Source organism: Petaurus breviceps, unplaced genomic scaffold (genome assembly GCF_028583685.1).
Source record: "Petaurus breviceps papuanus isolate PSGF00001 unplaced genomic scaffold, PetGlider_PUasm1.0 567, whole genome shotgun sequence".
Classification (NCBI taxonomy): Eukaryota; Metazoa; Chordata; class Mammalia; order Diprotodontia; family Petauridae; genus Petaurus; species Petaurus breviceps.
Window position 1 is genome coordinate 7858993 of NW_027186383.1, and position 15458 is coordinate 7874450.

The 15458-nt window shown below is 51.7% G+C and overlaps 1 protein-coding gene and 1 pseudogene across 2 annotated transcripts in view; both read right to left on the bottom strand.

The window, feature by feature from the left end:
- Positions 1–15458, bottom strand: part of DGKD (diacylglycerol kinase delta) — a 101856-nt gene that overhangs the window by 7406 nt on the left and 78992 nt on the right. For both annotated transcript variants that reach the window (XM_069103218.1, XM_069103217.1), the window contains exons 18-28: positions 14087–14183; positions 13478–13588; positions 6934–7030; positions 6126–6233; positions 5233–5346; positions 3970–4104; positions 2975–3126; positions 2284–2395; positions 2099–2191; positions 795–914; positions 585–711 (exon numbers count right to left, since the gene is read on the bottom strand). In XM_069103218.1, coding sequence (XP_068959319.1) covers positions 585–711; positions 795–914; positions 2099–2191; positions 2284–2395; positions 2975–3126; positions 3970–4104; positions 5233–5346; positions 6126–6233; positions 6934–7030; positions 13478–13588; positions 14087–14183 — 1266 coding nt within the window. The remainder of the gene's footprint in view (positions 1–584; positions 712–794; positions 915–2098; positions 2192–2283; positions 2396–2974; positions 3127–3969; positions 4105–5232; positions 5347–6125; positions 6234–6933; positions 7031–13477; positions 13589–14086; positions 14184–15458) is intronic.
- On the bottom strand, positions 10086–13464 carry LOC138173255 (poly(rC)-binding protein 2 pseudogene; annotated as a pseudogene).

Below are 15458 nucleotides of genomic sequence, written 5' to 3' on the forward strand. Positions count from 1 at the left end.
GAGGGAAACGGGCAGGGCCTAATCTCTGGGAGAGAAGCCCCCCCACTCCCAATTCCTTGGAGCAAAGGAGAGCGTTTTGTGAGAGACAGATGGCGGCAGCCCCAGCCCCAAGCAGGCGTCAATCGGAGGCCAGGGTGCACCCGGGACGACGAGGGCCAGTCTGCCGTGCTCCTCCCAGGGGATTGGCGGGCCGGGTGCACCCCCCTGTGGGTGTGGACTGATTGGAGGAGGGGTGCAACCAGAGGGAAATCACCGATCCTGACAGAGGAAGCACGAGCAGCAGGGCCTGGAGGACGCTCGCGGACCTGAGCCCCATAGTCACTGTCACCTCTCTGAGGCTGCCAAGGTCGCCTGCTCTCCCCCCACCCGGGCAGTGAAGGAAGCTCAGGAGGCTTCTTCCCGTGTGGTCATGGCCAGGGCATCACCCATTGGACAGCATGCGCCCAGGGTATCTATGGGGCCTCAAGCCTGGAAACAAAACGTTAGTGGGAAGGTCTGGCCAACAAAGTGAAGAGACATGGGGGGTGGGGGAGACAGGCCTCGGACGAGGCGGATAGGGGGCTCGCTTGCGGAGGGCTAGCTACCAGGGAGGCTGGTGCTGCTGCTGCTGCCGCGGATTTCTTTGTTCTTGCTGCTTTTTTCCTTTTTGAACTTGGTCACAAGGCGGAATTTACCGCTACGGCTGCGTTTGCTGAAGTCCAGCGCGGGATTCTGGGGGAGGTGAGAGCAGATGGAGGGAGCGTGAGGTGACTGGCAGCCAGCAGGCCTGCCCGGCCCGTGGGGGCGCCTCATACCTCATCGTCACTGGGCTCCATGAGCTGCCACAGCCAGGGAATGTCGGCCAGCCTTCTCAGCTGCAGGTCCATGTCTGCCAGGGCTGTCCCGAGCTGTTCCTTGTGTGGCGGCTCTAGCTGCTGCACGGCGGAGAGAAGGACAGGCCGTTAGTCCTGGGGATCACCGAACCCATGCGCCTGGGCCGGTGGAGTGCTGGGCAGATCAGCTTTTCTCACACTTGTTCCCTGGCCTCAGAAACAAACCGAATGGGTTCAGTGCGAGGCCAGGCCCAGTGCCTCCCCTCTGGGGTCCGCTGGGTGACCAGACCCCACTTCACTCTGGTAAAGAGAGGAGTTAACAGGTCTTGCTTCAAATCCTGACTGGGAATGAGCCCAGATGGTCTAGAAAATAACCAGGAACAAGGCTGCCAAAGGCCCTCATGGACTGGGCAGGGAGGCTGCCACAAGGTCCCTGACCCACCGCTGTGGACACAAATGTTTGGGGCCACGATTTCTGTGGGGACAGAGGGCTGCCAGCCAAGGGGGTGCCCATTGCCTGGGAGCTGGCTGATCGTGGTCTGCCAATGGGGTGGGGGCTGCAGTGCTGAAGGAAAGATATAGGGTGTGGTTTTGGAGAAGTCTGGGAAGACCTGTCCGAGCTGAGGCAGATGGAAGGGAGCAGAAGAGGAGGCTGAGAGGCTGCAGAGGACGCCCAGGACCTGTCCAGAGGCCCAGAGAGCCCCACGTGAGGCCTGGGCATGAGCAAATGGAAAAAAAATAAATGATGGCTGACCCAAAAGAAGAATACGTATAACATTTTAAAAACAAGTGCCAAGCCAGTGAGGTGGGCTGGTGAGCCCCTTTCTGGGGCCTGCTCCTCTGGGCTCGGTGGGCGTGGGCGCAGCCAGGCCAGGAGCAGCTCCCAAGTGCTGGGCACATCAGGCCCCAGCAGGCCTGGGCAGGAGCGCGGCCTCTCCGGCGTCCTGGCCCTTGTGCCCCTTCCCCTGATCTGACATGAGGGCCGGCCAATACTCACTCTCCCAGGGAGCCGATGGGCTCTGGACTATTCCCCTTGTCCTGGCTGTGCACAGGACTGGCAGAGTGAATGACATCAGTATCCCCAGGCCTAGGCTCTCAGGCCCTGCACAGCCCAGGCCCGCCAGAGCTCTTCCCTGGGCACCATTGACCTCACTTGTAGCTGAAGAACCAGAGCTCAGAGCTGTGGTGACCTGTGTAGGGTCACACTGCCTGACTGTGTGCAGCCAAGATGCCAGCCCGATTCTGACCCAGGCCGCCACACGGCGGGGGGCCCTTCCCCCACTTACCAGGGCCATTTTCCCAGAGAGCAGCAGCTCGGTCTCGTTGTGGAGGGCACGGATGTTGTTCACCATCTCCAGCACAAAAGTGCAGTTTAGCCCCTGGAGAGGAGGAAAGGCTGTGAGGGGCCAGGGAGTGGGTCCGAGGGGCTGTGGCAGCACAGCAGGCCAGGGGTGCGGGAGCAAGCACATACCTCGGTGGCCTTGGATTTCCCATAGACTCTATTGAGTGACTTGGAGCTGGCATTGACAGCATGGGCCAGCTCGTGTTCCATGTCTCGACAAGACTGAGCTATTTCCCGGATGCTAGAGAGAGAGCGGGACACAGGCACCCCGTTAGGCCTGAGCCAGGCACAGGTGCATTGGGGATAACCCCTGGGAGCCCTGTTGCCAAGTCATATAAAACTGAGTGTTGGCCCAGGGCACAGAAGAGGCACCCTGCAGTCTCACTGAGTAAGCTTGGATGCTTGGGTCACAGTAGCCCAAGGTCCTCTTGGGGGCCATGCTGTCTCCCCTGGGCCCAAATGGGGATCCCTGTATCTGTGGCAACCCCCAGTGAAGACCTTCAGAAATTAGAGGGGCAACAGGGGATGGCCAAAGGTCTTAGCCAACACAAATGGACCTAGGGGCACATCTCCCACACCTTCTGTATCCTGGGCCTTCCCCGCCCCCAAAAGAGAAGATGGGCCAATTTTTCTTTATTTTCATCCTTACTAATTCATGTTCAGGAGATATCCAGAGCAAGAGACGCTCTGACCAGGCCAAACCCGGCAGAGGAGGAAGGGGCCCGCTGTGTGTCTCAGGGCGGCCCATCCGCCCCATGCCCCTGGCAGTGCTGGAACCCAGGCCCTGGGAGGAGGGGGAGTGGGAGCGAGCAGAGGCCACCTGTGGATGAGGGCGCCCGCTGCCTGGCCAAACTGGTGCATCTGTGTGGACTCTTCTTCAGACATGATCTCGGGGTGCAGGGAGAAGGAGGGAGGGCGCGAGAGCTCCCCTTTCTGCTTATCTTCCCAAGATTTGAGGGTGCTTTCGAATGCCTAGAATGCAAGGGGATTGGGTGCCATCCCACTATCCTCCCTGCCACTTCTGGAGAAGACGAGCACATCTCTCACAAAGGGCCGGCGTCAGCGTTCTTGAGGCCTGTGAGCCAGTCTGCCCCACTGCCCGTCCTTGCTGTCCCCCTGGCTGTCTTCTCCCCACACCAGCCCCTTCTGGAACTGTGACCAAACCCACTGTCACTGTTCCTGGATGGGGTGTCCCTTCTTGCCGACCAGCCCAGGTACTGTACCAGCTCTATGTCCCTCGAAGGGCAGAGCTGTCTCTGCTTTGCTTGGCACAAAGTCAGTCAGTAACAAATGCTTTCCATTTCCTCTCTAAAGTATGATGTTGACACCCGGAAAAGGGTGATGGCGCTGAGGCCTAAGGTAAGATGGTGGCAATGACCTCAAAGGTTCCTGGCCTGGTCCCCGCCTTCCCCCCGTTTTTGCCTGAAGAAAGCCAGAACAAATCCCTTCACCCTTCACCTGTTGGCGCATCCAGGCCAATGGTGCTGCTGCTTGGACTTCCCCTGGATCACCCTTCTGCTGGGATCATGCCAGGCACAAAGTCCAGTGCTACTGTGCTGTGCACTGGGGGCTGGCCCCGACTTCCTGACCCCAGCTTACGCTGCAGGAAGACTTTAGGGGAGCTATGAGAACCCAGGAGGAAGATAAAAGATCCTCGCTGGGGGTGGGGAGTGGGGTGTCCACTGCCAGGGCGAGGCAAGCAGAGGAGCTGGCTGGGCCCTTCCCACCTCTGGGAGGCAGCCCTTGGTCCCTTGGGGAAGCAGTTTCTGTGGTAAAGCCTGAGAGAGAATTTCACTTGGAAGATGCCAGCCTTACCCGATCCCTGGTCAGAGTCTGCGCCCGGTTCTTGTGCACAATTTGGATGTAGCCAGGGGGCTGGATCCAAGCCTCTCCATCTACCTGCACCGGGACGCCCTCGTCACCCAGGATGGCGATTTTCACAGTCCGACACTAGGGAAGACAGCAGACACACACACCTGGCTATGGACAGCAAGCTGGTGAGGGCCCCCCTTTGGGCAGGCTCCCCTGCAGGGCCCTGGCTGATATTCCCTGGCCACAGCCCTCTTATCCTCTTCTGAGTCTCATGTGGGCAGGGAACGAGAACCCCACCCCAGAGGCCCTGCCAGCTCTGCTGACTCTGTCGTCACTACAGGGCACGGGTTCCAGGCTCATGTGGCTGGCTACCACGTTCGTCCTCTCCATCACCAGCACTGAATGGCACGTATTTATGTTTTAGATTAAGATGCAATTCATATTTAGAAATGTTTAAAACTGAGACAGTCCTTGACACCCATATTAAAAACCAAAGCAAACCCAAGAAGTTCCCCAGGACCTCATGGGACGGGGAAACCTGATGATGGGGGCCGTGCTGCCCAAATGGCTGCCAGCACTGTCCTGGAATGCTGGAGAGAGGTGAGGAGGCTCCTCCCCCTACTGGGGTTCTGCCCAATGAAAACAAGTCCTGGGCTGGGGAAGAACAAGGCAGAATCTGGTCAGACATCACAGGACCCAGGCTTGCTGGCCACCCAGGCTCGCAGACCTTGAGCCGGAAGGGCCCCAGAGAGGGGAAGTGACTGGTCCAAAGTCACACAGGCAGGATGTCCAAGCTGGACACTGCTCCTCCCCTCTGCCCCCAGCACACCTGCTGTCAGCTCGTCTCCATGGGCAGTGACAGGCAAGGACCAGGACAGAGGCCATTCCACTGATGCCTAATGTCAACCCCAATCTGGGGCAAGGGTTCCTAAGCCTCCAAAGGTCAAATCATGCACAGTAACAGGTAGCGGCAGCTGCCGCCCCCAGCCCAGAAGCCCTGGGACCTGCATTTCAGGCCTGGCCATGCCACTGGGCCGTCCTGGGGCTGGCCCTCAGGAAATCTCATTCATGCACCCGACTTGGTCACTGGTGGGAATGGCCTTGGGTGCGGAAAGCAGGGGATGGGAAGCCCTGACCTCTAACTTTCACCTTACAAAGTGACTTTTTCTTTCTTAGACATTGGACTTTGACACAAACAATTTTTTGAAATTTATCTCTTTACTAAGAAAAATGCATTTCCCCCAAATAGGATACTGGCATAATTACCTGGGCAATCCGGTGGTGCTGCAGATTAATGACCCGGGAGACGGCCATCTGCATGCTGCCAAAGACGGCCACCACTTCCAAGACCTTGTCATCGAAGGACGGGGCCGTGAATGTCTGAAAGGGAGGCCGATGGTGCAGTGAGTGGCTGGCACGGCCGTCTGCCCTTCCCACTTCTCCCAGAGGTCTTTGGGGCATAGAGGGGGCAATGAGGACACCACTGCACGGAAGGGACACTGGGAGTGAGGGGAAGCAGCAGGGGATGGACACGGTCTTGCCCCTTTAAGGGGAAACAGAGGCTGAAAGCTCATCACAATGCCTTCAGCCAAGAAGCCCTGATCTGGCCCCTCCAGGGTATATGGGGCCAGGAAGGAATGGGGAAGAGATGTTTGAAAAGGTCTGGTCCAGGCCCATGGCTCTTCCAGGACAGGAAGGCTGTGACAAAAAGCATCAGTGGTCATGTGATGTAAGGGGAGGGCCCAGGGGACTGTCCTACCCATCCAGGGGCAGTGGGGGACCCCAGGACCCCACACGGGGCCTGCAGACTAAAGGCTGAGCACACTGAATGGAGAGGGGCCAGTGAAGAGGGGGAGGAAGGGAGCTCCAGGCATTGGGAGCCCTGAGATCTGATAACCCTGGGGCCCCTGGGCCCTCTACAGTAGGTGGAGCACACGTCAGATGGCAAGTGGGTGGTGAGGGAGTGGAGGCAGATGGAGGTGGCGGCAAGGCCAGGCCGAGGGAAGGCTTTCGTAAAGGGGGGTTTGAGGCAAGACAAGGAAGAGACTGAAGATGAAGGGGGATGGGAGACTGGGAGGAGGAGCTGCCGAGGGCTCCAGACTGGGGCCAAGAGCCCCTCTCTGGCAGGTGCCCCTAATGGAGCCAGCCCCCCCACTTACGTCGTCTTCCTTGGTGCCTCCCCAGAAGTTGGTGCCTCCGGCATAGCTGGGGATGTTGAGGACAGCGATACCCTGAAGGCTGGGCAGTGGGATGGGACGCCCGTCACACTGAGCCGAGTGGATGGAGAGGGGACAGAGAGAAAGGACAAATCACCTCAGGACCAACCAGACTGCCATGGCTGGGACGCAGCCTCGGGGCAGACCCGGACCCCGCGAGGGCCCCCAGAACCTGGCTATCGCACAGACGACCCTGACAAGAGCCAAGCGGGAGCAGAGGTGGAGCGGGAGGGGCTGTACTGCCCTAAGGTCAGAACCGGCCTCCTCCTCCTCCCACATATCAGTCAGTGAACAGGCACTGACAAAGTGGGAACAGTGAGAGGGGCACCGAGCATCAAGTGAATCAACACCAAGAAAGGAGGGAGACTCCAGGGATCTGGGGAGAGAAGGAAGAGAGGCTCGTGTGGAGGGAAGATGCCACAACGGGAAGCCTGTGGCGATGACTCTACGGGGACGTGCCAAGGGCAGATCCCGCGGGCTGATGGACCGAAGGCAGAGGAGACAGAACAGCAAGCCCAGGGAGGAAGCGAGTGGTGCTGAGGCCCCAGCCCAGCTGGAGCTGAGCGAGTGCAGAGAAGGGGCTAGACTGTGTCCTGCATCTCACAGACGGCGGTATAGGTCACCCCAGAACAAGGATGCCCAGGGTGGGTGGAGAGGGCTGCAGGAAGCCTGTCACCCCATGTCAAGTCAAGAGATGCCCCCGTAGGAGGGGCAGGCCAATGTCAGGGAAAGGGCCTGCCTTCCTTCTCACCTCTAGCAAGACCTTCTGCTCCAAGTTTCTGTAAGTGCGATGCAGCAATTCCTTTGTCCCCAGAACCCCATACCACATCATATTCTTGGTACGGCTCCTGAGAAGGGAAAATGGAACAAGAGTGAGCTATGCCTTTGTGCCCACAGCCACACCTATATCCGCAAGGCCATCACTGACCACACGCCCACCGGAAGGCTTCCCTCTGTTTCCATACTCACACTCATGGGACCCCATCTAATGACTCTGAGAACAGATGGCCAGAGAAGAGGGGTCAAATAAGAGGGGAAAAACCCATCCAGAGCAGGGTCCTCCCTCCCTTCTCTGGGGGTGGAGCGTCCCTGCTAGGTAAGCTGTTCCTGCTTTCCCAGAGGAGTTTTCAGACAACACCCAAGTCTCACTTTTAATGATGGATAGGGACCTTTTGTTTTCAGTAAACATTTATTAAACACTAAGTGCTAGGCATGTGCTAAGTTCAGAGGATACAGTCCCTGCCCTCAAGGAGTGCATAGTCTAATGGGAGAGGAGAGTGTAAACAATTAGGTACCCAGAGTACCTGGAAGGTAATCTACCCGGGGAAGAGCAGGATGGGAAAGGTTTTTATTTTCTTAGTCTGTCATTTACTTTTAAACATCCTTTCCTTTTTAAATTTTGAGTTCCAAATTCTCTCCTTTGCTCCCACCACCGCCCGTGGGAGAAGGCAAACATTTATCAATCACCCATGTAAAACCATGTAGAACATTTCTATATTATCCATGTTGCAAGAAAAACTTAAGAAGTGAGAAAACTCGACTTCACTTTGCGCCCAGCGCCCCATCCTCCCTCTGAAGCTGGACAGTGCTTTTGTCCCGAGTCTTAGATCCCTGGGACCGGAGCAGGCAAGCGGCTCACAGCCGGCTATCACTGCAATACTGCTGCTGCTGTGCACACTCATCTCCTGGTCCCGCCTTTACTCTGCATCAGCTCATACAAGTCTTGCCATGTTTGTTTCTAACCCCCCCCCCCATCATTTCTTGTAGCACAACAGGATTCCATCACAATCACATGTCACAGCTTGTTCAGCCATTCCCCAGCTGATGGGCATCCCCTCGATTTCCAGTTCTTGGCCACAACCAGAGTTACTAGGAATACTTTTGTGCGCGTGGGTCCTCTCCTTTTTTTTGCTCTCTTCAGTGCCCAGACCCCGTATTGTTGGGTATGCGCTGTTTTTTAAGTCTTTGGACATAGGTCCAAATTGTTCTCCAGAATGGCTGCACCAATTGGACTACTCCACCAGCGGTTCATCAATATACCTGCGGGCCCTTGTTGCCTCCAACACTTGTCATTTCTGATGGGCGTGAAGTGGTGCCTCAGAATTGTTCTTAATTTGCATTTCTCTAATCAACAAGGCTTTGCATTGATTCATTCGAGTACAGAGAGCTTTGATGTCTTTATCTGAAAGCGACCTGTTTGTGTCCTCTGACCATCTATGAGTTAGGGAAAGGCTCTTATTTTCACAAATTTCATTGTTTCCTATATATTTGAGAAATGAAGACTTTATCAGAGAAACTTGCTGTAAATTTTTTTGATGTAACTTCATTGTCTTTGGAAGCTTTTAGCAAAATGCACTTTTCCCTGATTATTTCTTCAATTAGGTCTAGTTTGCTTTTGCTTTGTCAAAGACCATGATTGCCACTACTGTCCTGTTCCCTTCAGCTGAAGCATATGGGACTGTTCTCCAGCCCTTCATTTTAAATGTGTATCTGTCTCAAGGGTGGTTCTCATACACAGCGTATCATCGGACTCTGGTTTCCAATCCATTTTGCTATTTGTTTCCATTCTGTGAGCTCATCCCACTCATATTCAGTTATGATCACCAACTATGCATTTCCCTCCACTCCATTTTCCTGTTCATCATTCTCTCTTTTCATCCTGTCCCTCCTTAAAGGTCTGCCTTACTTCTGACCACTGCCTCCCCCAAGCCACCCTCCCCCTTAGCATGCCCTTCTCCTCCTATCTCCCCAATGGGTAAGACAGATATATCCATATATATATATATATATATATATCTACATCCAACAGTGTGAGTGTCTACGTATATACACACTTCTTTCTTTGAACCAATTCCAGAGTGAGGTTCATTCCTTGCCCACCCCCCATTATCTGCGCCTTGTGCCTTGTGTGCCTCCTTTATGTGAGAAAATGTGCCCCATTCTCTCTCTCCCTCTGCCCATCTCCCAGGGCTTCCTTGTTTCCTGCCCCGATATTCATCCCAACAAAATCAACTCACCTTCACACCCTCTGTCTATGCAGACTCCTAAATGCCCTAAAGAAGGTAAAGTTCTTAGGAGTTACAGGTATCATCTTTTCATACAGGAATGTAAACAGCTTGACTTTACTGAGTCCTTATGATTTCTTTCATGTCTACCTTTTTATGCTTCTTTTGAGTCTCGTGTTTGAATGTCAAATTTTCTATTCAGCTCTCATCTTTTCATCAGAAATGCTCATAAATCCTGCTTCATAAAATATCCATTTTACTGCCTGAAGCATTACACTCAGTTTTGCTTTGCTGGTTGTTCTTGGTTGTATAATCCCAGCTCCTTTGCCCTCTGGAATATCATATTCCAAGCCCTCTGCTCCTGCAATGTGAAAGCTACTACTAGATCTTGTGTGATCTTGGCTGTGGCTGTGATAGCTGAACTGTCTCTTTCTGGCTGCTTGTAATCATTTCTCCTTAACCTGTGAATACTAGAATTTGGCTATCATATTTCTGGGTATTCTTTCAATTTCTATTTTATGCTCTGAACCTAAGATATGAGGATATTTTCCTTGATAATTTCTTGAAATAGGTCTAGGCTCTTTAAAAAAAAAATAATGGTTCTCAGGTAGTCCAATAATCCTTGTCTCTCCTTGCTCTATTTTCTAGGTCAGTTGTTTTTCCAATGAAATAGATATTTCACATTTTCTTCTATTTTTTCATTCTTTTGACTTTGTTTTATTGTTTCTTGATGTCTTATAATGTCATTAGCTTCAACTTGCCCAATTCCAATTTTTAAGGAATTATTTTCTCCAGTGAGCTTTTGTACCTCTTTTTCCATTTTGACCAATTTTGCTTTTTAAGGAGCTCATTCCTTCAGTGAATTTTTGTACTTAGGCCAATTCTGTTTTTCAAGGTGTTATTTTTTTTTTCACCATGGCATCCAGTTTTTATTCACAAGGAAAAAGCTCCAGTCCATCTTTTAATTTTTTTTAAAATTCCTGACAATACAGAACTAAACTGAAATATATTAATATTCTACTCTTACATTTCCATGACAAAAACAGAAAAACAAAATTCATGAGCCCGCCCCCCCCAAAACAAAACAGGGAGAAGCTTATAAAACTAAATATGGTTCTCAGCCTTAATGGCTGAACAGAGAAAGAAATTAAAACACTGTAATTAAAACAAATCACAAGTGGATGATAAAAGTTGTGTAGAAACTGAAAATTTACAAATAATTTAAAACCTGGAATCACTGACTGTTCAGAAACTACACAGATGGACCATGGGTGGTGAACAGCAGAAGGGAGTTATGGGTGAGTCTGCATTGTTCTAGCTGCTCCCCATGCCACCCGTCTCCGAGGAAAGCCTGGCATTGATTACATACTGGGCCAAGCTAATGCTGGCAGCAGATCCAGTGATGGTCACCTGCCTATCAGTACATCCTTCCACTGGATTGGCAATTTTGATCTTAGCCCCAGACATCTGACGAATCTCATTGATTTTGGCTGCTTGACGCCCGATTATGCAGCCAATTAAGTCATTTGGAATGGCGAGTTCATGAGAAGTAACCTTTCACCTCTGGAGAGCTGGATTCAATGCCACTGAATCCGGTGTTGCCATGCGTCATGGGACAGTGAGACTTGCATTGCCAACTGGTGCAGCTTGGTCAAATCTGGATGTGAAATGGCACTCTGTCCTTGGATGGCATAGGCCTCTAGAGGTGGTCCCTCCAGGTCAGGGTTGAGTGCATGGATGGGGTGGTGTGGGGAAAACTCACACTGTCGCTGCCTGTGCTGTACCCATCCTGCCCACCTGCAAAGATGACTGGAGAGCTGGACGGTTGGGCCAGTACGGGATGGTCACGCCCTGTGGGGGAGAGTGGGAGTCTCCAACATGACCACACAGATCTGCCTGACACACTCAACGATAGACTGCGGGATGCCAGCAATAGTGATGGCCCGCTCAGTTGAGGTTGGTAGCATACCCCTGCCACCTGGACCTGAGCCCCTGTACTCTCATTTCCTTGATCTTCTATCCTTCTTTTCCAATGAGGGAGTCACACTGGCTAGCAGGGGCCATAAGCCTCAGGGGGACTGGGGGTCTACTGGTCATAGAGCTGCTGATATCCTCGCCCAGTTTGTCAACAATCATTGCAAAGGCTTTAAAGATGGCACTGATGGGTCCAGCCAGAGCAATTATTCTCTCAGGACAATTCTGTTCTGAGATGTTGATATACACACCACTCTCTTTACGCATCTTCTCAACCGATTCTCCTTTCTTTTCAATAATGCTTCCAGCTTCCTTTCCATGCATAAGTAGCCGGATAGTGAGACTGACATTTAATCCACCTTCAATCACACCGGTGTTCATGTCAAGCAGTGTTCTGGGGATTTGGACTTTGCAAAGTGGTCAAATCTTTGGTCACTGGTGGGAGTGGAAAGCAAAAATTTTTGGCGGGAGGTGAGTGAAGGGAAAAGGGGGAGCAGGCAGGAAAGGGAAGGGCGTGAGGCCGCGGGCAGAACAATAGGAATGGGGGCATCCAGCAGACGAGGAAGGGGGGAGAGCGACCCTGGGCAGGGAGAGGGCAGGCAGAGGGTGGAGGCTGGGTGGCAGGAGAGGGCGTGGGCTGCAACTGCTCCTGCTGCTGCCTCTGCTGGTCTGGGACTCAAGGTGTTATTTTCTTCAGTATTAAAAAAAACATTTTTTGGTTTGTTTTTTGGAGGGAGAAGGCAGGGCAATTGGGGTCAAGTGACTTGCCCAAGGTCAAACGGCTAGTTTTGTGTTAAGTGTCTGAGGCTGGATTTGAACTCAGGGCCAGTGCTCTATTCACTGCGCCACCTCACCGCCCCATAGTAACTTTTTATAGTCAAGTTCTTTGTTGTTGTTTGCTCATTTTCCAGTCTTTTTCTTCAATTTGAACTCTATGCTAAAATTAGGCTCTTCTCATCTCGGGGAGGGAAGGTACTGTTCCAAGCCTTTGGCTTTTTGTGCTGCTGTGCTTCCAAGACAGTGTGATCTAGGGAGAAGTATGGTCACTGCTCTTCTAGTCTGTGCTACGGTCTTTACCCAGGAAGCGTCCTTGCTCCCTTGTGACCAAACCTAGAGCTCCTCTATGCCGTGAAACTGTGACACAGAAATGGGTACAGGCAACAGAGCTGCCAGTCAATGTCAGCTGCACCCAGGGCCTGTAATTTGTGGCCACCTTCAGGCCCTACACTTGGTGCCCCTGCTGAGTTCTGTGCTGGCGCTCCCCCCCCCGGTGTTACAGACCTCTCCTGTAGATATCCTAAGCTTCCAATGCTGGAAAAATGTCTCCCTGACCTTTCACTGGTGCTGCCACTCCAAAATTTGACTTGAGGGGTTATTATAAAGTAGTTTGGAGGGGAATGTTGGGAAAGTTCTGGGTCCTGTCCTGTACTCTGCCATCTTGGCTCCCCAGGCCAAGGTGCCAATGGGGTAACCAGTGGGGAATGAAGGGGACCCATGAGTCTCCATGCAGCACCAAACATCTGGCCACCTTTCTCAAAGACAAGCTTAGATAAGTCAGCAAGCTTCCATCTACAATGACTGTGGTGGGATAACCTCAGTCAGACCTCAATGCTCAAGGGCCCACTCCTCATTTTAATTCACATTCTTATTTGCTTTCACAAGACAGGCCCTGAACTGGACCTAATTTCTCTGGATTAAGGCCAGTCTGCATGGACTAGGAACCATGTCTCACACCTACAGACTCCAAACAAACGCCTTTGGAAGCAGGGAAAATGCAGTGTTTCATCTGAAGTGCATGGAAGGGGGTCTGTAGGAAGAGCCTTGCTGAGGCAGCCAGGTGGGACAGAGGCAGAGTGCCGGCTTCAAGTTCAAGTCTAAATCTTAGGCTACATTAAGACTTTGGGGACATAAAGTCCACCCGGCACAAAAACAGCACTGCAGCGAGGAAGACCCAGCTTCCACTCCTACACTGCTATCCCTGAGCCTTCCTGTCTAGGTCTGGGACTCATTTTCCATGTCTTTCAAAGGCGACCAAAGGTCCTTGGTACTGCCCTTGTAGTAAGGGACGGTACTTGTAAGACCTCACTGGCTCAGGACACGTCACTGCTGTCACCCTATGTGAGAAGGACTCCAATAAGCATCTTGGGCTTGGGGAACCTTCTCAATATCTTGCACACCTTGCCTGCAGCAAGCACTCAAATGCCCGGGGATTCGACCGATTTGTTCTAAAATCCCCTCGTTGCAGGCTCTGGGGCTGCCCTGGGCCATGTGACCGAGAGCCGCAGGGATGTGTCTGCACAGGGGCCTCTCACCTACCTGCACTTCTCTGGGTGCTCATCACGCTTGTTGTTGAAATCCAGGGAGATTTTTGCATCAAGCCCAATTCCAAAATAGTTATTCATGACACATTTCTCTGTATAACACTCTCTGTAAAATTTGATTTAAAAACCAATGAATTAAATACTCCCAAGAAGTTCCGAAGGCTCATTGGTGTCCCTCCATGACCTGATGCTGGATGCCTCCTGACCCCAGGGTATGACCTTACAGACAGGCTTTCCTGCCCGGTGGCTGCCCTAGCCAGTGTGCTCACAGGACTCCCCTCCCCCCACCTTCCTCCTCTTTTCCTGCCAGGATGTCGCTGTTGCTACCTAGGGCCTGTCCCTCCTCCTGCCCAAACCGTAACCCTAAGTTCCTGGGCTGCAGAAATGGGGGTGTTGTTCTGGGCATCCTGGGCTGTAGGATTCTCTCTGTTTGAGCCCAGGTTCCTCAGAATCTTTAGTACACAGCATAGTGGCACGTTCCTGCACCAGGGTGGAGACCCAGCCACAGTAATTACCATGGGGTCAGGCAGCTAATTCCTCTAGCCTTTTTGGATGTCTATCCTGTATCTTTCAATAATGTCTCCCCATTGCTCCATATACTCACAAATTTTCTGGTTCAGTGTTAAAGGGATCTGCGTTGATTAGCAAGCGACTGATGACTGAGCCCCCAGGTAAGGAACCAGACATCCCAGCCCGGATATCTGTAAGGGAAGGGGAGGAGATGAGAGTCACCAAATACAAAAGCAGCCCCCTTTGCGACCGCGGGCTCATCACCGTGGTGACGATGATAGAGATGTCTATGTTATGAACATTCTCAGTGGGGAGGCCAAGAACAAGTGAACAACAGCTATGGCACAGGAGTGGGACCAATGTGTGGGGCTTAGGGAAGCTCCTGCAAACACTCACAAGGACGAAAGGACCTCAGAACCTGTGTCCAGGTCTAACATTCCACAATTCTCCAAGTCTTACATTTCCAATCAAGCTTTCTTCTTTTTTATTTTTTTTTCATTTTTCAAATGCTTTATTAACTCCTGATTTACATCATTCATTTCCGCCATATTTTGAGTTACAAATTTTCTCCCCATTTTTCCCCTACCCACCGCCCCAAAATAGCAGTCCCACAGGATATCCCCTCCTCCAATCTGCTCTCTCCCATATTTTCTCTCATACCCCTTTAGACTTTTCCAGTGGATCTCCATGCCCCAGTGCCTGTATATCCTTATTTCCCAATTACATGTAAAATAGTATTAATAATAGTATATATATGAATATACATATATTTAAACATTTGATTTTAAAACTTTGAATTCCAGATTCATTCCCTTCCTCTCTTGTCACCCACCCTTACTGGGGGAAGATAAGCAGTTCAGTATAGGTTGTACATGTGTGGCTAATGCAAAACATTTCCATAGTAGACATATTGTAAAAGACTGACTATATTTCCCTCCCTCCTATCCCACCTCCCACTTGTTCTATTCTCTACTTTGATCCCATCCCTTTTCAAAAGTGGGTGCTTCCAACTTCCCTCCTCCCCAGCCTGCCTTCCCTTCCATCATCCCCCCTCTCATCCCCTTCCCCCCTACTCTCCTGGAGGGTGAGATACCCTATTTAGTGTGTATTTCATTCCCTCCCCCAAGCCAAATTCAATGGGAATAAGGTTGATCCATTCCCTTTTGCCTGCCTATTCTTCCCCTCCATTGTAACCATTTTCCCTTGCCTCTTCTATATGAGATAGTTTACCCCATTCTGTCTCTCCTCATCTCCTCTCATTATATTCCTCTCTCACCTCTTAATTTCACCTTTGAAGTATCATTCCTTCCTGTTAAATTGGTCCTGTGCCCTCTATCTGCCCTCTATCTATGTATACCTGTAAACATGTATACACACATTCACATATGTATTCATATGCCCACATACCCTCATATAAAGATATATATATATATATATATATATATATATATATATATATATATATA